The sequence below is a fragment of the Cnephaeus nilssonii genome, assembly GCF_951640355.1.
Source record: "Cnephaeus nilssonii genome assembly, chromosome: 5".
In the NCBI taxonomy this organism is placed as follows: Eukaryota; Metazoa; Chordata; class Mammalia; order Chiroptera; family Vespertilionidae; genus Cnephaeus; species Cnephaeus nilssonii.
Window position 1 is genome coordinate 91,556,799 of NC_137076.1, and position 22,219 is coordinate 91,579,017.

Consider the following 22,219-nt stretch of genomic DNA (forward strand, 5'->3'; position numbering starts at 1 on the left):
TTTGTAGTTCAAAAACAATCTATTAAAAAAATAAATATAACATTGTGCTAGTGAAAATATTCCCCAACTGCCCTCCCATTTGTTTGGGGCCTTTCTCCCAAAGAGAATCAGTGATTTTGTTCTAATTTTGAACTAGCCTAAGTGCAGCAAAGAATCCATTGTTTACAACAAACACTCCAACACCTCCTGCAATACACGCCCTCTGTGTTTTTTTACGTTTGTCTTCAATAACCTGAGAAATAAACACCATGTTCTCTAGGTGAAGGTGTGAGGGGGATGGAGGTGTTTCCTGTTCGATTGTTTCGGGGCACACCAGGCCTGAGTGCTGCAGGAAAAAACAAAATTCCCAGGAAGGACTGTGAGGGCTGCTCTCCTGAGAGAGGGCTCTCCTCTCCTGAGCCCGGCTGTCAGTGGGTGAAAGGGCATGGGAAACCCCCGGGACAGGGGAAGGGAGTGTCCCGCCGGGCTGCTCCATCACAGTACCGCTCAGCGGAATGGATGACTGCTAAGTCTGCAGCGGAACTAACAAACCTGGACTGGCTCAGGGTGAACATTCATTGAACACACATTTTCCTCAGCGCGGGGTACTTTTCCCATTTATTAATGCAACCGCCTTGTGAGATAGTTACTCACATCTCTTTGTTACAGACAAGGAGGCGACCCTCATTCGTGGAGAAGAGTTCAGAAAGTGCCTGTGATACTCTACCCTGGGGGTTGGGGTGGGGGCTCACCCCTGGAGAAGAGTTTGGAAATCTGGCTGGAAACTGCTGCTGAAGGCCAGCTGTGCGCCCAGCTTTGGAAATGGACGTAGGGTTTTGGAGGCTTCCCTCAGAGGGAAGTGTTTAAAAGCGGGGAGGCCAGTGACTCGGTGTGAAAGCCTCCGTGCTTTGGCGTCCTCGTCTCCTCTCGGGAACCGGGAACTGGTGGCCGCGGGCGGGAGGTCAGCGCTTTGTCCTCCTTCCCCCTGCCGGGGGCCACAGGCAGCGAGGCACCCCGGCTCCGTTAACCGCTCCCGGGGCCAGGCGTTGGCAAAAGCCTTTCCAAACAGGATTTACAGGGAATTCAGGGACCTCTAGGCCCCTCGCTCTCGCAATGGAAACGTGCGGAGCCTGCCTCGCGTCCACCAGGTCCACGGAAAGCTGGCGACGCCGGGCTCGCCCCCGCTTCCCCCAGGGGAGTCCGCGTGCTCTTTGTAACTCGAGTAGGTCCCGGTGGGCCCGTTGCTATGGTAACGTTGCTCGCCCGGCTCCCATAGGCTGGGAGGAGGAAGGCGGGCCTCGGCGGACGTCACCCACGCTCGGTTTGGGGGTGCTGCCCCACCCCTACTAACTGCCCGAAAGGACACCGTAAGGTAGATCCTTTGTTGAGGGGCCCAGGGGAGCCCACTAATACAGAGTGAAACGTCAGGATCACGCCCCACCAACCTTCCCCCAAATCCGCTCCTACCAAAGATTTGAAGATCCTTCAAATTAGGGAGAAGTAAGCGTTGTAATGTGGGATGTGGTCTGGCGGGCCACCTCCTTTGGTCCATCCAGGCCCCGCCCACCAAGGAGGGGGCTAATTCGAGACCACGCCCCTCCCTGGTGCAGGGATGGAGAACCAAAATGGAGGAGTTGGGATCAAGATTAAATTGAGTCAGCGCGACTAATCTCGCGAAGGCCTAGGGCGGCTGTGTTCCGCACGCGTCCTCCGAGGCCACCCCGCTCCGCCATTTTCTTAGTTTTGCGCCTGCGCGCTTGCTCCCGCGAGCTCAGCGGTTGGGCTATCGCGGGGGCGCGCCGGAGGGGAGGAGAAGGCTTGCCCGGCGCGCGCGCGCGCGTCGCGAGTGACGCGAAGGGAGCAGGCGAGTTGGGAGGACCGGGTGGATAGAGTAGCACAGCCAGGGTGTTTGGTGGGGGGTACGTAAGGCCGCTCTGGGTTCGAGGGCGCCCATCTCACTGGTCCGCTGGATCCTAGGAACAGATCCGGGGCAGAGGGAAGAGAGTGCCGGGTCAGGGGCCGCAACCGCCGCTCCCGCGGAGTCCGCCCGCCAGCCCGCCAGCTCTCGCGGGCCTGCCTGTCAGGGTAAGCGTGCCCGCGCCGACCAGAGAGGAACGGGAAGCAAGAGGGTGTGGGAGGCCCTCTGGGCCTGTGGGAGGAAGGGGAGCAGGGCGTATTGAGAGGCAGAGTGAGCGAGACGAGAAAGAGGCCCGTGGGATAGTAGTAATGTAAACAGCCTCTTCCGCAGGACAATAATACTCTAGTGACGTGCGCCAGGACTTTCCAAAGCACCTTAAATAGGCTCCTCCACTGCAGTCTTCCGAGGTGTATGCTGTTAAAGCCATTTTATAGGATAGGTAGACTGAGGCATGCTGGAGGTTAAGTGATACATGCAAAGCCCCGTGGCTAGTCGGTGGTGTGGCTTCGAACTTAGGTCTGTCTGCCCCTTCGGCCTGCAATCTGAATCGCTTTGCACAAAAAGGGGGGAGGGTTGAGGAGGAGGAGGAGGTGAGGGAGGAGTGTGAAGGGGGTGGGTCATCCAGAACGGGAGGAGAATGGTGACGGGCCGTTGTGTAGAAGAAAGGACCGAGTTTGGAACCTTGCAGGATGCCCCCCCCCCCCCCCCTTCTTGGTTCTTGTGGCCCCGCCACTTTCCCGGCCGTGCTATGGCTTTATGAGCCGGAGCCGTGGCTCCGGAGGAGCCGACGCTCAGGCCTGGCCTCCGCGGGCGGTTTTACTGAGGTTCAGTTCAGGGTAGGTTCACTTCGGGGGGAAGGCCGAGGAAGGCGGCGGCGGCCCCCGACAGTGGTCGTTTATGGAGAGGACCCTCTTCCAAGTTGCTGCCATGTCTTCTAACGTGCTTCTGCTTCCTTTTCCATCGTAGGCAAAGGCCGCCAAGCCTTTGTTCAGCCTCTAGCGGGGGGTGGTGGTGGGGGTGTGTGATGTTTATTGTTTTCTTGCACACTTAGACTTAAAACAAAACCAGAAAAACCAAACATTCTTTTCCCGAGCTTCCTCTGGATTGCTTGCGGAGAAAGCTTCCAGGTGGCTGTATCGTTAGTTGCTCTTCAGAGCTTTCCTGGGTAAACAAGCTTTGTTTTGGAGTTGTCTTACTCTATAGGTCGTCAGGAACGATCTGAACAGATTGTACTACAGATCAGCACAGGGCAGGGACCTCAGTAATTGAAAGTGTGTGTGTGTGTGTGTGTGTGTGTGTGTGTGTGTGTAAGAGAGAAAGAGGGACCTTTTATTGTACAGTCGTGCTGGGAAACAACAGATATCAATCAGTGCTTGTCTTTTGCTTTCTTAGGGAGTGGAGTAGCTCATGTGGAGTCATTTTAAAGTCAGCCTGTGAGGCAGACATTGCATGCGATCAAATTCATCCTTAAAAATTCCTTAGGGACTTGTATGCATGCATATAAGCACAACCAATGGACACAAGACACTGGGGGTGGGGGTGGGATGAGGGCATGTGCCAGGGGGTAAGGGAGGCTGGGGGAAGGTCAATGGGGAAAAAATGAAGATATATGTAATACTATTTGTAATACTTTAAACAATAAAATTTAAAATTAAAAAAAAATTCCTTAGGAAGTTGCAGTTTTGGAGATGGCAGGCCTGTTTCTCAGTAAATCCAGCGGACTCAGTTTTTCCTTCAGCTTTGAAACTCGTTACTCTTTCTTTGGTCCTAAACCAGATAAAGTACTTAGGTTACCTTTAGGGACTGTGTTGCACAAATAGATATTTGAAGAACCTAGTCATTCTGCACTGTGGAGAGTACTCTGTGAGATGCAGGTTCTGAGAGGCTTAAGAGGAGGAAGACTAACCGAGGGGAATATTGTGTCTGTGGTTCCCACATTAGGCTCATTCAGGAGCAAGTCCTGACTGAGTGGAAAGTGGCAGGCAGAGTTGCTGGCACTATTTATTATTATTATTTCTCTTTTTGGCTAGCATATCCAGTAATTTAGGCTAAGGTAAAGGTGCATAATATGATTCCTCTTCAATTTTTAAAAAATATATTTTTATTGATGTCAGAGAGGAAGGGAGAGGGAGAGAGAGAGCTAGAAACATCAATGATGAGAGAGAATAATTGATCAGCTGCCTCCTGCATGCCCCACATTGGGGATCGAGCCCACAACTCGGGCATGTGCCCTTGGCTGAAATCAAACCCGGGACCCTTCAGTCCGAAGGCCATCGCTCTAACCACTGAGCAAAATCGGCTAGGGCTGATTCCTCTTCAATTTTTGAGTGGCACTACATTTAGGGGCTTACAAGCTATTGTCTATTTCCCAACAGTTTTCCTAGATAAGGGTTTGGTGCAAGAATGTCTTAACGTATTTTTTGTCAATAGTCTGCTTTTGTGTTCCCCATTTGTCAGGTATGTATTAACAATGTGGTTAGTTTTTTTAAAAAAATTCTCTTGCAAATGAAGTCATGCTGCTTTTTTTTTTTTTTTAATCCTCTCCCGAGGATATGCTTTCATTAATTTTTAGAGAGAGTGGAAGGGAGAGAGAAAGAGAGAAACATTGATGTGAGAGAAATATTGATTGGTTGCCTTCAACTGGGGATCCAGCCCACAACCTAGTTATGTGCCCTAACTGGGAATCAAACCTGCAACCTTTAGGTGTATGGGACAATGCTCCAACCAACTGAGCCACTCGGCCAGGGCATGATGCTGCCTTTTTAAATTGATGTCTCTGAATTTCAGTTTCTTATTTATAAAATGCAGAGGAGTACAGCATTGCATAAAGTTGAGAGGAGTTTTCTCCACTGTTATTTTGAAACAACCCCATATTTAGTATCAATCATCTATATTTAGCATTATCTTTAAAAGATAAAGACTCATTTAAAAATCATGACCACAATATAATGTAACACCAAAAAAGGGGGTTGGGGGAACCCTCACAAGAACCCAGAACAAAAAGTAAAATCAGACAGTCATTGTTAAGACTTATAATGGTCTCAAAAATGTGAGAGCTTCCCCCCCCCCCACCCCTGCCTGCAACAATAGTTAGTTTAAAGCTGGATCCAACTAAGGCCTACACATTTTGAGTGGTTGATAAGATTCCTGAGAGTCTTTTACTATTTAAAAAGTAATTTTAGCCCTAGCCGGTTTGGCTCAGTGGATAGAGTATCGACCTGTGGAGTGAAGGGTCCCAGGTTCAATTCCCGTCAAGGGCACGTACTGCAGTTGCAGGTTCCCCGGCCCTGGTCAGGTGTGTGTGCAGGAGGCAGCACCTATTCAATGTGTCTCTCACATTGTGCCTCTTCTCCCTTCCACTTTCTCTAAAAATCAATGGAAAAATATCCTCGGCTGAGGATTAAACAACAACAACAAAAAATGTTTTCTAAAATTTATTTATTGATTTTTAAATGACACCACAGAAGTTCAATCAGCACCCTGGCTGGGTGGCTCAGTTGGTTGGAGTGCCATCCCAATACGCCAAGGTTATGGTTTGATAGTCAGGGCACATACAAGAGTCAGCCAATGAATGCCTAAGAGCAACAATAAATTGATGTTTAAAAGCAATCAGCAAAATACAGAAACCACTGTGGAGCCCAGCCGGCATGGCTCAGTAGTTGAGCATCGACCTAGAGCCGTGGTGGGCAAACTGCGGTTCGCAAGCCACATGCGGCTCTTTGGCCCCTTGAGTGTGGCTCTTCTACAAAATACCACGGCCTGTAAATTGATAGTTAAATCTAGAGTTGTGGTCAGATTCAAATTAGCCCCCCCCCCCCCCCCCCCCGCAAAACTATAGTCAACGATGGATTGCATATACTATGTACTATGGTGATCCTATCTATAATAATAAAAGTGTAATACACTAATTAGACTGGACATCCTTTCGGACGAAGCCAGGGCTATGAGGGAAGCTCGGGTCCCGGGTGTCTGCCAGTGGCTGGAGGGAAGCCCAGGTCCCGGGTGCCAAAGGGAAGCCAGTGCCGGCAGCTGGAGGAAGGAAGGCCTACACTTCCACGAATTTCGTGCATCGGGCCTCTAGTAAGATTATAAGTGAGCTGAAAGATTTCTACTGCCTAGTGATATCATGGCTATCCTTACATTTAAGTGAAACACATTATTAATGTCTTTGAAGTGATACTGGTGTAAATTTACTGCACTGCCAGTCCTATAAAAGTGTAGCATATAGCTTTGCCTGGGAGGTGGAGGTGGGGGGCTCAGTTGGTTGGAGCATTGTCCCACACAACAACAGGTTGCAGGTTCGATTCCTGGTCAGGGCACATCATACCTAGGTTTTGGGTTCTATCCCTGGTTGGGGCACATATGGGAGGCAACTAATTGATGTTTCTCACATTGATGTGTCTGTCTGTCTCTCTCAAGTAATAAAAACATATCCTTGGGTGAGGATTAAAAAAGTATGGCATACAATTATGTACAGTACATAATACTTTACAATTATAATAAATGACTATGTTACTGGTTTATGTACTTACTTTTTGTTATTTTAGAGGGTACTCTTTCTACTTACAAAAAAAAGTTTGCTGTAAAATAGTATACACCTGCAATAGCTTCATACATCTGGTGCTTACTGAATCTTCTTTCTTAATTGCATCCTTTTCTCTTGTGCTTGATTTATCTTGTGGTGTTTTGTACAATAACATTGTACAGGTTTGTAGCCTGGGAGCAATAGGCTATATAGTATATATAGCGAAGTGTGACGTGAGCTATGTGCCATCTAGGTTTGTGTACATGCACTCTACGATGTTTTTTATAAATATGTTTGTGTGTGTGTGTGTTACTCCTTACCTGAGGATATTTTTCCATTGATTTTTAGGGAGAGTGGAAGAGAGAGGGAAAGACAGAGAGAGCAACATTGATGTGAGAGAAACACATTGATTGGTTGCTTCTGTATGTGCCCCAACCAGGACCGGGACCGGGGAGGAGCCTGCAACCAAAGTACATGCTCCTTACCAGAATTGAACCCTGGATGCTCTATCCACTGAGCCAAACCAGCTAGGGCTGAATATATATTTTTACTGACTTCAGAGAAAAAGGGAGAGAGAGAGAGAGAGAGAGAGAGAGAGAGAGAGAGAGAGAGGGATACATACATCAATAATGAGAGAGAATCATTGATTGGCTGCCTCCTGCATGCCCCCCACTGGGGATCGAGCCCGCAACCCAGGCATGTGCCCTGACCAGGAATGGAACCGTGATCTCCTGGTTCATAAGTCTACACTCAACCAACTGAGCAATACTGCCGGGCTATGATGTTTGCACAAGAATGCAATTACGAAATGATGCATTTCTCAGACGTATTCTCTCCTTAAATGGTGTGTGACTATTTCATAGCAGTGATATGTTTTGTTAAGAGGCACATGATACCTTGTTGCTTTTTATGATAACAGCCATTGTGATTATTTTAACAAGTTTCAAAGCTGAAGTATAATTTACATGTTATAAAACTTGCCCATTTTAATTTATAGTTCAATGATTTTTGGGAAATTTACTGAGTTCTGCAATCATTGTAATTGAGTTTGGGAGCAATCTTCACCGCAGGAAGATAACTCATGCTCATTTTCCATTAAACTCCTATATCCCACTACTGTCTTTATGGATTTGCCTTTTCTACTTACCCCATGTAAATGCCATTATGATTATTCATTAGGAGTCACATAATAATGATATTCTATCATTACATATTTACTTGTTAGCTGTATAACTTCTCTGAAGAGAAACCCTCAGCTGTGTGATTGCTTTGAGGTACAGCTTATATCAGAAAGACAAGATACAATTTTAAAAATAAGTTGATTTACTAGCGTTCTCCACTGATGACCAATTAAGTTTATTTTCTTAGTTCATTATGAACTAATGGATATAAACCTCTCTGAGAAGTTTTAATACACTGTAGTAATTATTCATAATGATGTTCATACTGTCCTTGACCAGAGGGAGCCTCTTCAGATTGTTTCTTGAGTTATTTTGATACAAATATAAGAGTATCTTATCTGGGGAGCCTGGTTCTAAGGGTTTAGTGTAAATATCTTGCTTTTTACTGCTTGGAGGCCAAAGGCATTTTTCCCCTTGGTCCCTATAGTTGCTTTTGCTTTTATGGAAACATCTACAGGAGTGATACTTCCCCTACAGTAATTTACGGTTGTGTTTCAAATGACACCAAAAAGGAAGTGAATTGTTTCAGTTAGGGAAATAAGGAAGCTAAGTGGTATTGGTTTAACATTAATGGGCTTAGAAATGGTTTAAAGCCCTTTTGCTGGGGAAAACCTTAAGCATAGTTTAGAACTTAAAATTCTGAGTCCTGACATTTTCTTAATTATGATTAGACTAGTGGCCCGGTGCACAAATTTGTGCACATTGAAAGGAAATTAATTAGAAGAAATATTTTAATATCGTTACTCTCCCTTTCTCTATAATAGAAGTGTCAACCAAATTCATGATCAACAATGACAGATTGAAACTCATGTGTGCAACTGGCACCAGCAAGTGCTTTATATATATTGCGCATGAGCGAATCAACTTAGCCTTTTATATATATATAGAATAAACTTGCTTAATTAGACCTGCTTTCTGATGTAGCTAAGCTTTTTCCAGCCCATTGAGGCACCCCAACTTCTCTTTCAGGTAATTGTCAGCAACACAGCAGTAAATATCAACACGAAGAAGATTATTGTTGTAGGTCATGCAGGGAGAACAAAGGGTAAAATATGTAACTGCAGCAGTATTTGACTATATTCTTTTTAAAAAAAATATATTTTATTGATTGTTTTACAGAGGGGAAGGGAGAGGGACAGAGAGCCAGAAACATCGATGAGAGAGAAACATCGATCAGCTGCCCCTGTACCCCCCCTCACTGGTGATGTGCCTGCAACCAAGGTACATGCCTTTGACCAGAATCGAACCTGGGACCTTTCAGTCCGCAGGCTGACGCTCTATCCACTGAGCCAAACCGGCTAGGGCTATTTGACTATATTCTGCGCAGTGAGAAAACCTGAAGTCATTTTCATGGTCCACCATTTCTTCTTTTCAGTCGGGTTAAGTTTCTAAACTTTCTAAATCTTCGTTTTCTGGCTAATGAAAAGAAAATAGGATTCTACCGAGTCTCCTATCTACCTACTCCAGGACTTCTGTGAGGATCAAATGAGATGAGGCACAGGAAAACGCTTCACAGACATTTGGTTAAAGTGTGAAATGTTTCCACCTGGCTATAAAGCAAGTCATGTTCCTGGGCTGAAGAAACTCCAAGGAGGCTAGTCACTAGGGAGAGGAAGCCGGGCGTTGCTACGTGACGTCATTACCTGGCGCCCACAGCGACCGTTTCCAGAATGGGCTGGGCTGGGGGCCGCATTTTGCACCCTGGGGTCTTGGCAGGGTCGGCTGCAATTTGGTGGGGTGTCGCTCCGAGGTGGTGGCAGGGCCTATGTCCCGCTTGGGGAAGCTGAGTGTTGCTTTGTTGGCGCCAGGTCTGCGGTGCTGTTTCTTTGTAAATGGCCAGTGCGTATCATGGCAGCCCCTGCGTTGAGCATATGCCTCCTGGTGTTCGGTGCGTGTCATAGCGACCGGTCGGATGGTCGGAGGGACACTTAGCATATTAGCCTTTTATATATATAGATAGTAAAGCCCACATTCAGTCTGAGCTTTTGCCCTTTTCTGATGTTTATTTGTTCATTTGCAAACCTGTCATTCATGACCATTGTGTACCGATTGAAAATGAGAAGAATGGGTTCTGCCTTTAAGGAGTGTCCACCTATATTTGTTAGGTAGATACCACAGTCTGCGTAAATTTCAGAGTATGTCTGCTATGATTTTAGAGAAGCACCTCAAAGTGTAGTGTGCCTTAAATACATGAAATCTTTGAGGGTTACTAAACCAACAGGTTAGTTTCTTAAAAGTTTCTCAGAGAAATGATGACACTTGAGAATGCCAATTTTGTTTTCCAGATTCTTACTGTAATTTGAAAGTAGAAAACAGAGATTTTCCTTGCTCTGTCCTTTGGAAGACAGTTATGCGCATTTTACTGTTTCTAGGAATTTCATTGTATATTCAGGGAGAAATTCCTAGAAACTAAAATGCATGTGACCGTCTTATATTGAGGATCTATGTGGTGGGGTTGCCTTTTAAGTAAATGCTTTTATGATAACTTCCTTTAGTCTTTTTATAACTAAGCATCTTACGTTGCGTTTGCTAAAGTAACAGCATACTCTGAGGCTGAACCATGTGGAGTTTTATCTTGCAGAATACTGTCCCCTCCCCAGTTTCCTCCCAGAATATACACCATTCTGGTTTTGGTAGAATTTATACCTGCTGTTTTCTCTGTCTTGATTGTTGAATTGCTGCTTGGTTTCTTTAAAATACTATGTGTTTAAAAGTAGACATAAATAACTCAAATTCAGATTTTTCTTGTGATTGTTAAGGTTGAAATTAGCAAGTGTTTTACAACTTAAATCACTATTTGCACAAATCTGAAGAGGCACTATATCCTAGCCAGTGTTGCTCAGTGGTTGAGCATCCACCTATGAACCAAAAGGTCACTGTTGGATTCCTAGTCAGGGCACATCACATGCCCTGGTTATGGGCTCGATTCCCAGTAGGGGGTGTGCAGGAGGCAGCTGATCAACGATTCTCTCTCATCATTGATGTTTCTCTCCCTCTCCCTTCCTCTCTGAAATCAATAAAAATCTATATAAAAAAAATATAAAGCGGCACTATATTAAGTTAGTTAATTGCCTCTACTTCTATTTGACCTTTGAATAGTAGGGAAAAAGAATTTCCCTATTTTGGGGGGAGGGGGAGAGTCCCAGATCCATATTCATCATATAAGTGTAAAGACTTTAAGTGTGAGAATTTAGGTCCACATTCTTTCAAGCTTTCAGAGCATCCAGGTACATTTAAACTGGCTAAAGTGATTTCTTTAGAAAAGTTCCCATTATGTGATCTCTGAGCAAAGTGCTGTGAAAGTTACAGATAAGGGCATTTTTGTGGTCACGGGACTATTTCAATCTGTAGGTGTTGTAGAGAGAGCTGAAAGCTGGTGTAGGGTAGTGATTTTTACTTCCCTTTTATTTAAAAGGGAAGCCTGGGCAAAAGTTTATTCAGGTTTCTTAATTTAGTTTCTTTAGGTTAAAGAACTACGTGTGTGTGTGTGTGTGTGTGTGTGTGTGTGTGTGTGTTGAGTAAATAACATGACAGTCTCAATGTTTTAATCAGCTTAACAATAACCCACAACTGTCGGACCAACTGACAGTCTCAATGTTTTAGCTTAAACTGGTAAGTGATGATAAAATATTGTTTTGATGCCTTTGTTTTATTGACATCTTAGGCCACTGTGTAAATTTATGTGATTGCACAATGTGTTTTTGAATTTAGGTCAGATCAACCATTGGCTTGCCCTCTATCATAGTCAGCTGAACGTGACTTCTCAAGTTTCTTCAGGATGCCCGCAGCACTTGTGGAGAATAGCCAGGTTATCTGTGAAGTCTGGGCCAGCAATCTAGAAGAAGAGATGAGGAAGATCCGAGAAATTGTGCTCAGTTACAGTTATATTGCCATGGTAAAGAGCTCTATTCTACTCTATTTGACTCACCTCGTATGGATTTAGGGAATATTTAATTAGAGATTTTGAAATAAGTGATCACACTAAAGTGATGGCATATTAAACATGATAGAAGGTTGTATTGCTTTTATGAAACAGCAAGGGTAGCCAATGTGTCTGAGAAGGATGTAACCTCTAGTGTCTTGATGTTTTGTAATGTTACTCTGTGTTTGAAACTCTTTAAAGCCATAGGGCATATCTATCTCACAGATACGGTACATTTGTATAGTTTTTAAAACAATTTTTAAAAATTGTCAGCATTTAAGAATCAAGGGACCTACATAAATTCCATATTTTTGCCATCTCTGGAAAAATTGGAAAGATCTGGCAATATAGGGGCCACAAACCTGCCTGACATTGAGTGGCTGAAGAGGGACATGTGTGTATCATGGTGATATCCAGGGCCTCTTTTAGAGGAGGCATGGAAGCACCACAACTCCTAACCATTTTCATACCCAGTTTGCTTTACTCCTTTTTTCTGATTGGCATTTCCACTTCCCTATTTTTATGTTTTTATTTATATATTGTTCTCAACTTAGAATGTTCTTAATTGCCTATATATCTCTCTATAGTTTATCACCTACTTCTATTCATGTCCTGCTAGGATCTCCAAGTTGTTGTGTAAAGCTTTGTGATTTTAGTGCTTCTGTAGATGTTGACAAAGATAAGTATTTTCAGATAGATTTTTTTTTTGTTCAATCTTGGGGCTTGTCACATAACTTTTATAAATTGAGGTAAGAATTTTGTTTATGAATGATCAATTCAGCATCCACTATTTTGTGAAACCTTAATGATGTTTTTTTTTTTTTTTTTTCAGGATACAGAATTTCCAGGTGTTGTAGTGCGACCAATTGGTGAATTTCGTAGTTCCATAGATTACCAGTATCAGCTTTTGCGGTGCAATGTTGACCTTTTAAAAATTATCCAGCTGGGCCTTACATTCACGAATGAGAAGGGAGAATACCCTTCTGGAATCAACACTTGGCAGTTCAACTTCAAATTCAACCTTACGTAAGTGTCTGAGATACTTCTGAGTATTCTTAGGTCTGCTACATTTGTGCAGATTGTGATTTCTAATTGAATTTATTAATTTTAAGTTTTATTTCCACCAAACCCAGTTAAGGGTTGGACAGAGCAGTCAAGCAGAGGATGAAATAAATAATCTCAAAGTAAAGTCCGCCTTAAAGTTCTCTTACAAGTCAACAGTAAAAAGAGAAGTAGTCCAATTAGAAACAGGGAAAAGATTTGAATATACATTTCTCCAATGAAGAGATACAAATCTATCTTCTATATATGCAAAGTGTCCCCTCAAGAGTTTGATCAGATGACCAGGAGTTCGATCGCTCGCTATGACATGCGCTGACCACCAGGGGGTGGCGGGGAACAAAGGAAGGCCCCGGCTAACAGCTGGAAGGTGCCGATTAGCCCTGATCGCCAGCCAGGCCTAGGGACCTTACCTGTGCATGAATTTTGTGCACTGGGCCTCTAGTGGCTAATAAACCCATGAAAAGTTGCTCATAATCATGTCATTAGGGAAATGCAAATCAAAACCACAGTGAGATACCACTTCATACCCCGAGATGCCTATAATAAACAAAACATAAATGTTGGGGAGGATGTGGAGAAATTAGAATATTCATACATTGTTATGGGAAATGTAAAGTAACACAGCCTCTTTGGAAAACAAATAGTCCACTTAGGAAGGCTGTTTCTCAAAAGGTTAAACAGAATTACCATATGACCCAGCAATTCTACTCATAGGCATATGTCCAAGAGATTTGAAACCATATCCATGCAAAACCTTGTATGTGAATGTTCATAGCAGCATTATTCATGAAGGCATTATTCATGAAGTTGAAGCAATCCAAATATCTGTGAACTGACAAATGGATAAATTAAACAGTATATCCATGGAATTGAATGTTATGGAGCAGTAAAAAAGAATAAAGTATGGATATATACTATACATGGATGAACTTTGAAAACATAATAAGGGAAAGAAGCCAGACACAAAAGCCCACATATATGATTCTGTTTATTTGAGAAGTCCAAAATTAGGCACATCTAGAATAAATTAGTGGTTCTAGAGCAGGGGGTAGGGAGATTATGGGATAATGGGGAGTGATTGCTTAATGAGACGGGGTTTCTTTTTGAGGTGATGAAATCGTTTATAATTGGTGGTGATGGTTGCAAATATGTGCTTTACTAAAAACTATTGAATTGTGTATTTTAAATGAGTGAATTGTGTAGTATGGGAATTATATCTCAATAAAGCTATTTAAAGTCAAGTCAGTTTCCCAGTTAGATCAGTGTTGGAATTTCTGCTATTTCTTTACTGGTTGACTTTGGGTCAGTTATTTTCCCTTTTGTAATTCAGTTTTCTTACCTGTAAAAGAGGGTTAGTAGTACCTTTCATAATAAAAAATAAGATATAGAGTGGGTGCTAATCAAAGGTAGTTGAAACAAGCCTATTTGGTAGTGGCAAAATTTTGATGTAATTTAAAAAATGTGGTAAAAAATAAAATTTACTGTCTTTGCACTGTTGTGAAACAGACCTCCAGAATTTTTTCATTTTGCAAGTCTGAAACTTTATACCTATTAAATAACAATTCCTTTTTTCCATCCCCCTAGCTCTTGTTAACCACCATTCTACTTTCTGTTTAAGTGGGACCCTACAGTATCTATTGTTTTATGAGTGGCTTATTTCACTTAGTATAAAGTCATCAAGGTTCATCCATCTTGTAGCATGTGGCAGGATTTCCTTCCAAAAGCTGAATAATACTGCATTGTATGTATATGCCACATTTTGTTCAGCCATTCATCTGTTGGTGGACGTTTGGGTTGTTTTCACCTCTTGACAATTGTAAATAGTACTGCTGTGAAGATAGATATGCAAATATCTCTTCAAGACCCTCTTTGCAATTCTTTTTGATATATGGTAATTCTTTTTGATCATATGGTAATTCTCTTTTTCAGTTTTTGGGGGTAATGTAAATTTTAAGGGGCATATTGAGGGGAGACTATCATTTTGCTGATTAAGGTGGTGTTACTGTATTTCTTATTAGGCCCCAGTAATTTTAATTTTTAAAATGTTTTTATTGATTTTTAGAGAGAGAGGAAGGGAGAGGGATAGAGAGATGGAAACATTAGTGAGAAAGGAACAACATCAATCAGCTGCTTCCTGCACCCTCCTCCTGGGGATTGAGCCTGCAACCTGGGCATGTGCCCTGAACCGGGAATCAAACAGGCCACCTCTTGGTTCCTGAGTCAACACTCAATTACTGAGCAAGACAGGCTGGGCAGCCCAGCTCTTTGTTCTAATCCTCACCCGAGGATATATTTTCCATTGATTTTAGAGAGAGGAAGGGGCGGGGGGGGGGGGGGGGGGGGGAAGAGAAACATCGATGTTAGAGAAACATTGATTGGCTGCCTTCCATACACAATCCCTGGGGTCGCACCTGCAACCTGGGTGTGTGCGCTGACCAGTAATTGATTCCATCACCTTTCAGTGTATGGGATGATGCTCCAACCAGCTGAGCCACACTGGCCACAGCTAGGCTCCAACACTGCTTTGTTTAACTAGGCACCAAGAGCATTTGATAGCTCAGGAGTAATTTTTTTATTGTTGTCCATGTGTTTTGAAGATTTCTTTGACTTTCAAAGAATTATTTTAGGAGATAATCTGGATTGTTCCTTTAACTGCATTTTTCTAGTCCATTGCCCAAAGCCTGTTATTTGTAACATAATGATAATATAATATGCAAAATAATGTAATATTTTTATTGCAGGATTTGTTTGTATTTAAAATGTTTACATATGGTAGAGCAAAAGATTGTAATTCAATACCAGTTTTAATTGAATGAAAAAAATTGTAGTGGTTTTCTTTCCAGTTATCTTGCCTAAATTTATGTGAAAAACAAAAGAAAGGAAAACAGTGAAATCTAATGGAAAATGAGTTATTTCCCTCCTTTTGTGTTATTCTAAATATTCTTGTGTTTAAATTAAGGGATATATCTTTACAGTGAAATAATTATGCCAGAGTGACAAAGACTATAATATTATGCCAGAGTTACAAAGACCATAATACGTGTTTATCTGGAAAGATGAACTGTGTTATAAAGGTGAAGGGATGGAGGTGTGTATGTGTAGGCAGAGAAAATAGTCTGCAAAGATAGATAAACCGAGTTGTTAACAGTTATTATTTCTATGGGGGAATATAAGAACACTAGGGGCCCAGTGCACGAATTTGTGCACCTTGAAAGGAACTGTGGGCCACAAGGCTGAGGTGGGCACAGGGGCAGGTCTCAGACCATCCTCCACGCCCCCGCCCGGCCCCTCCCACCGCAACCCCTGGTCCCCTGTCTGCTGGCAGCCCCCACACCTGCCGCCGCTCCCATGTGCTGACAGAGTCGGCCCTGCTTGCAACTGCTGGCAGCACAGAGAGATTGGGGCTGGCACCAGCATGAGCAGCAGCTGCTGCCCCAATTGCCCCTCAGGAGCAGGGGGAGGTGGAGAAGCCCTCAGGGGTGATCAGGGCCGGCGTCGGGTGCCAGCAGCGAGTGCAAGCGGGGCTGGCAGCAGGTGCAAGTGCCTGGCAGGACTGCGGCATGCAAGAGCAAAGTATTTTCAGTAACCACCAGAGGTTCACCCAGATGACAGCGATTGGCGCCCCACCTTGGTCTGGTGTCCCCGCTCACCTGCTCCACCATCCTGCCACAGCTGATACCCGCCATGTTCCGTGCTCTGCTGCCTGCTACTGACACCTGCCATGTTCTGCGTGTGACCCCTGGTGGTCAGTGCACATCTTAGCGACCAGTTGTTAGGTTGTTCTGCCGTTCAGTCTATTTGCATATTAGGGTTTTATATATATATATATATATATATATATATATATATATATATATATATATAGATTAATTTTTTTCATTTTCTTCTATTTGAGATTTTTCTTTAAACATGGCAAAATGTGGATATTTTATAATTAGGACATTTATTTTAGGGGAAAATCGCATTTTTTTATCTGTTAGAGATAAGATCATCTACTTTTTATGCTTGCTGGAATACTGGAAAAAAGGAATTGTATTCTTAAATAATGAAAGCATTTAAAGAAAACTTGTTCTATGATAAGTGTGATATACTGTTACCCACTACTTCTGCTACATTATCCATCAACTAAGACGTGAACCCCTTCTTTTTTTAGAGAGGACATGTACTCTCAGGATTCCATAGATCTCCTTGCAAACTCAGGACTGCAGTTTCAGAAGCACGAAGAGGAAGGGATTGACACACTGCACTTTGCGGAGCTGCTTATGACATCAGGGGTGGTTCTCTGTGACAATGTCAAATGGCTTTCATTTCACAGGTCAGCCCCAGAGAATGTGTAGCTCTCGGTTTGGGAGCAGGGAATTGAATTCTTATGCTCTCTTCTGTTGGTCACTAGCAGTTATGAAGTTGAAATGGTAACTATTACTCATGTTTGTTTTTCAAAAAACAATTTGGAGCTCATATTGGTTTGAGTTACACAGTAATGGGCTCTATCATGTAGCTGCCAGTGGGTGTATTCTGAGTGGAAAGTAGTGGGTGGAGAGGATCGAAGCACTTGGTTGTTTATTCTTACTGTTTTTTAAATATATTTTTATTGATTTCAGAGAGGAAGGGAGAAGGACAGAAACATCAATGATGAGAGCGAATTATTGATTGGCTGCCTCCATCATGCCCCCTACTGGGTTGAGCCCCCTACCTTGGCATGTGCTCTGACCAGGAATCGAACCAGCAACCTTTTGGTGCCTGGGATGATGCCCAGCCAACTGAACCACACTGGCCAGGTCTATTGGTTGATTCTTGTATGTGTCCTGAGTTGGGGATGGAACTCGCAATCTTGACGTATTGGGATGATGATCTAACCAACTTAACTACCCAACCAGGGCCAGTACTTCTGAATTTTTGATGAATAAAACACATTTATATATAAATCTTTGAGTTTTCTTCCATATTAGTTTGTGTTGTTTTTTAATGGAATGTTCAGATCACAGTAGGATAAACTACTTTGGAATACTGAAAGGTGGCAGCATCATGAATTTTGAGAAGTAAATATTTGGGGGCCTAATAACTGCTGCTTTTTCACTTAGTGCCTCCTTCTTTCCTTGCAGTGGCTATGACTTCGGCTACATGGTAAAGTTACTTACTGATTCTCGTTTGCCAGAAGAGGAACATGAATTCTTTCATATTCTGAACCTTTTCTTCCCATCCATTTATGATGTGAAATACCTGATGAAGAGTTGCAAAAATCTTAAGGTACAATATATTTTTTAAAACTAGTAACAACAACAAAAAAGCAGACTTATTATCTTGCTTTGTTATTTGCTCAGTATGCATTCTTGAGTTCCTGATAGATGCCAACATTGTACTAGACAGGTTGTATATATAGCTAATTGCCACGGGAATTTGTGTGGTTATTGTCTTTAACCTGGGCGTGAGGGAGCCCTCTGCTTCTCCCATAAGGCAGGCTTTCTTCACTCAAGGCCTATACCAGTTGGTAACAAGAGGTGTTTGTGCAATTTGTCAGGAATGGGGTCTGTAGTGTACCAGACTCTCAGATCAGAGGAGTTCTTAACCCTAGACCAGCAATTTTCAACTGGTGTGCCGCAAAACATGTAATAACTGACTATTTAGTTAAAGGCATTGACATCTTTTCCCTTAGACTGTCAAATAAAAAAAAGACAACAGCCAACACGTAGCTGTCCAGTGTGAATGCCCTGTCCAGAACCATAAATATATAGGTCATATAATAAGCATTGCGTTTTATTGGTCACGTCACATAATAAGTTTTTATCTGATTGGTTAACTCTTGGCAACTCTTGGTACTAGATATCCTTATATACAATTATAAACACTTGATTTTTGAAAAAGTCACTTTGGAGCCAAAAGGGTCAGATTGACAAAATAGTATGCCGCATAATTTTGGCAGTTAATTTGTGTGCCATAAGATGAGAAAGGTGGTTTCCCTAGATAGTTTAAGAACTCACTACCCTAATACATTATTGATATGAAGTTTGCTGATTTGAATTAGATTGGCATTTACTACTTCTTTTTTTCTTTTAAAATAATTTTTATTTATTGACCTTAGAGAGAAAGAAGGAAGAGAGAGCAAGAGAAAGAGAGAGAGGAGACATCGATTTGTTGTTCCACCCACTTATGCATTTACTGGTTGCTTCCTATATGTGCCCTGACCGGGGATTGAACCCAAAACCCTGGTTTATTGGGATGATACCCAGCCAGGACTGGCATTTACTATTTCTTAAGCCTTGTTTTATAGCAATTAAGATTTTATGGAAAAGAGATCTGACAAAATTAACGATAAAGAGAAAAAAGGAGTGAAAATGGAACATAACACAATGTATCATTTGGAGGGCTGGGGTAAGGCCTGTTAAGTAAATGGCCTGTTCCATCACCAAAAGAAGTAAACTCAAGAATGGACTTCATTGACCTGAGTAGGGGAGTGTTGGGTCTGTAATATTGTCTTTGTTTTCCTTACATCTCCAGGGAGGTCTTCAGGAAGTTGCTGATCAGTTAGATTTGCAGAGAATTGGAAGGCAGCATCAGGCAGGCTCAGACTCACTGCTGACAGGAATGGCATTCTTCAGGATGAAAGAGGTAAGGCAAGGAGATGGATGACCTTTGTGGGCTGAGGTTTGTTGAAATTTATAGTTTCTATTGGAAGTTGATGACTACATTGAGAGCAGTTTTTTGTTTATGATGTTCAATATATTATAGTTTGGAAAGCAAAGAAGCATTCTGAAATGGAGGCCACTCAGCATGCCCAAATCAAAAGTATATTTGGTGTTCCTAGCAGCTCTAATTGTTGTAATTATTTGTTTTTCTTATGATTTCTAGAACATGAATACGTTTGTTAGACCACACACTTATCATTCAGCTGACATCATAATCAACAGCTCTAAGGTTAGGAACAAGACAAGGATGCCCACTCTTGCTACTTTTATTCAACATGGTATTGGCAGTTCTAGCTATGACAGGCAAGAAAAAAAAAAAGCATGCAGATCAAAAAAGAGGAAGTAAGCCCTAGCTGGTTTGGCTCAGTGGATAGAGTGTTGGCCTGCGGACTCAAGAGTCCCAGGTTTGATTCCAGCCAAAGGCACATGGCTGGGTTGCGGGCTTGGTCCCCCGTGTGGGGCGTGCAGGAGGCAGCCAATCAATGATTCTCTCTCATCATTGATGTTTCTATCTCTCTCTCCCTTCCTCTCTGAAATTAAAAAAAAAAAAAGATTAAGAAAAAAAGAGGAAGTAAAACCCTCACTATTTGCAGATGACATGATATCTATGGAAGACTTCACCAAAAAACTGTTAGAACCAATAAATTCAGTAAAGTTGCAGGATACTAGCCCTGGCAGGATAGCTCAGTTCATTAGAGCATCGTCCTGTTATGCCAAGGTTGCAAGTTCAATCTCTGGATAGGGCACATACAAAAAGCAACCAATAAATGCATAAGCAAGTGGAACAACAAATCAATGTCCCTCTCTCTCTCAAAATCAATTTTTTTAAAAAGTTACAGGATGCAAAATCAATATACAGAGTTCTATTGTGTTTCTTTACACTAATAATGAACTATCATAAAGAGAAATTAAAAAAAATTCCATTTATAATTGCATCAGAAAGAATAAAATACCTTGGAATAAATTTAACCAAAGACCTGTACACTGAACACTATTAAGACAATGATGAGAAAAATTGAAGATGACTCAGATGAGTGGAAAAATAATCCATGCTCATGGCTTGGAAGAGTTAATATTGTTAAACTGTCCATACTACCCAAAGCAAAAATTCCAATGGCATTTTTCACAGAAATAGAGCAAACGATCCTAAAATTTACATGGAACCACAAAAAAATTCCAAACAGAGCAATCTTGAGAAAGAACCAAGCTGACAGCATCATTCTTCCTAATTTTGTCCCCCAAAGTACTCTTTGCAGTGTCTGGAAACATTTTGTCACAACCTGGGGGTTAGGCTGGAGGGGGCAGTGTGCTACTGGCCAGGGATGCTGCTACACATCCTACATTGGACAAGCCACCCGCACCCCAACAAAGGCATTCTGCCCAGTAGTGCCAGGGTTGAAATAATGCTCTGTTATAAGTGGTTAATATCCATTATCTCACTCATGTCAACCTATTATAATATGACTTTTATAGGTAGGGAACAGGGGCTTAGGTGAAGAACAGAGTTGAAGTGACTTTCCTAAGGTCACACAGGGAGTCAGTCTGTAGAGCCCAAGCTCTCAACCATTGCATTGCCTGCTAAAGAGAAAGGACGAAATGGGACATTTGTACTTAAACAGCAGCAGCACAGGGATCCTAGCAGTAAAAGAACTCATGGAAAATAGGTCTGTTCACAAATGAGTGTGGAAAGGTTTGGAACCTTTCTGTATGGAATGGATTTCTAGTTGGTCAAATTTTGAGGGCTCTCAGAGAGCTGGGAAGTACTGATGTGGTAGTATTGAGACTTGGCATGATTCTTACGACGGGTTCTCTGTCCTATTCTGCAGTTGTTTTTTGAGGACAGTATTGATGATGCCAAGTATTGTGGGAGGCTCTATGGCCTGGGCACGGGAGTGGCCCAGAAGCAGAATGAGGATGTGGACTCTGCCCAGGAGAAGATGAGCATCCTGGCGATCATCAACAACATGCAGCAGTGATGATGGCGAGGCTCTGCGGAGCGGGCCCACCCCAGAATGGTGCTTACTGTGCTGACTGTATACTTATCTTCCTCCCCAAGAGAAACTGCTACTTTTGAGCAAGCCGTACTTACCATCTCCACTGAATAGAAAGACTTTTGTTTTACTAAAGACAAAGAAGTCTTTTAGACCCAGAAGGGGAGTTTGCTCTGAATTTGTAAACAAGTCTTACCTATTCCTCATCCCTAGGCCTCTTCTCCAGTTGCCTCCTGCCACCAGCATCCATGGCTCATTTGACACCTTTTTAAATACCCAGGACGAGTGAGAAACAAACTAGTAAAATGTATATAACTCTTACCTGTTGTCATTCTTTTTCTTTTTAAATTTGTTGCTAATCTCTGATGAAGACTTAACTATGATTCTCAGCTGAGCTGAGGGCTTCCAGGAAAAGTAGAACAAAATGGTATTCTTGTTAAGTGTGGGTGATAGGTATTGAATCTTTTCCTTTTTTTTGACCCTTCTCGAGGACATTCCTCATGGAAATGAATTACATGCTCATTGCTGAAATTTGAAGACCAGATAATGATAACTTATCTTAAAAAGAAGATTCTACTGAACTTGTCTACTCTTTATTCATAAGGAACACCAGAGTGGGCATTAAGTTAGCCACTTAAGTGTCTTTATATCCTATTGTGCCACTGAAATTTGCTGTCACATGTGCATCATTTGAAATCACTTTATGTTTTCATGTAACAAAATCATAGATTTGATCCTGAAGGAAATTAGTTAAGATCAGATTTTTGGATCGTAAGTCTGTTGTGATTTCAGATGGGCATTTGTATTCCCCCACCTCTCTTGTTTGTTTTCCGCTTTTCCTTTTAGCAAACCTGAGAAGTTAGGGAGATGGATTAATGTACCAGAAATGTGAATCTTCAAAAAGTTTTAGTGGTTCATATAAACAGGGCAGTAAGGAATTTGTTTTATAGAGTTCTCG

The 22,219-nt window shown here is 42.4% G+C and overlaps 1 protein-coding gene across 1 annotated transcript; it reads left to right on the forward strand.

Moving 5' to 3' along the window:
* The first annotated feature begins 1,865 nt into the window (after nt 1-1,865).
* On the forward strand, nt 1,866-21,830 carry CNOT8 (CCR4-NOT transcription complex subunit 8). The gene is made up of 7 exons (XM_079772597.1): nt 1,866-2,064; nt 11,315-11,498; nt 12,358-12,551; nt 16,741-16,902; nt 17,690-17,834; nt 19,083-19,193; nt 21,097-21,830. Exons 2-7 carry the CDS (start codon nt 11,382-11,384, stop codon nt 21,244-21,246), a joined length of 879 nt encoding a protein of 292 aa, XP_079628723.1. The 5' UTR covers nt 1,866-2,064; nt 11,315-11,381; the 3' UTR covers nt 21,247-21,830.
* Nucleotides 21,831-22,219: the final 389 nt, after the last annotated feature.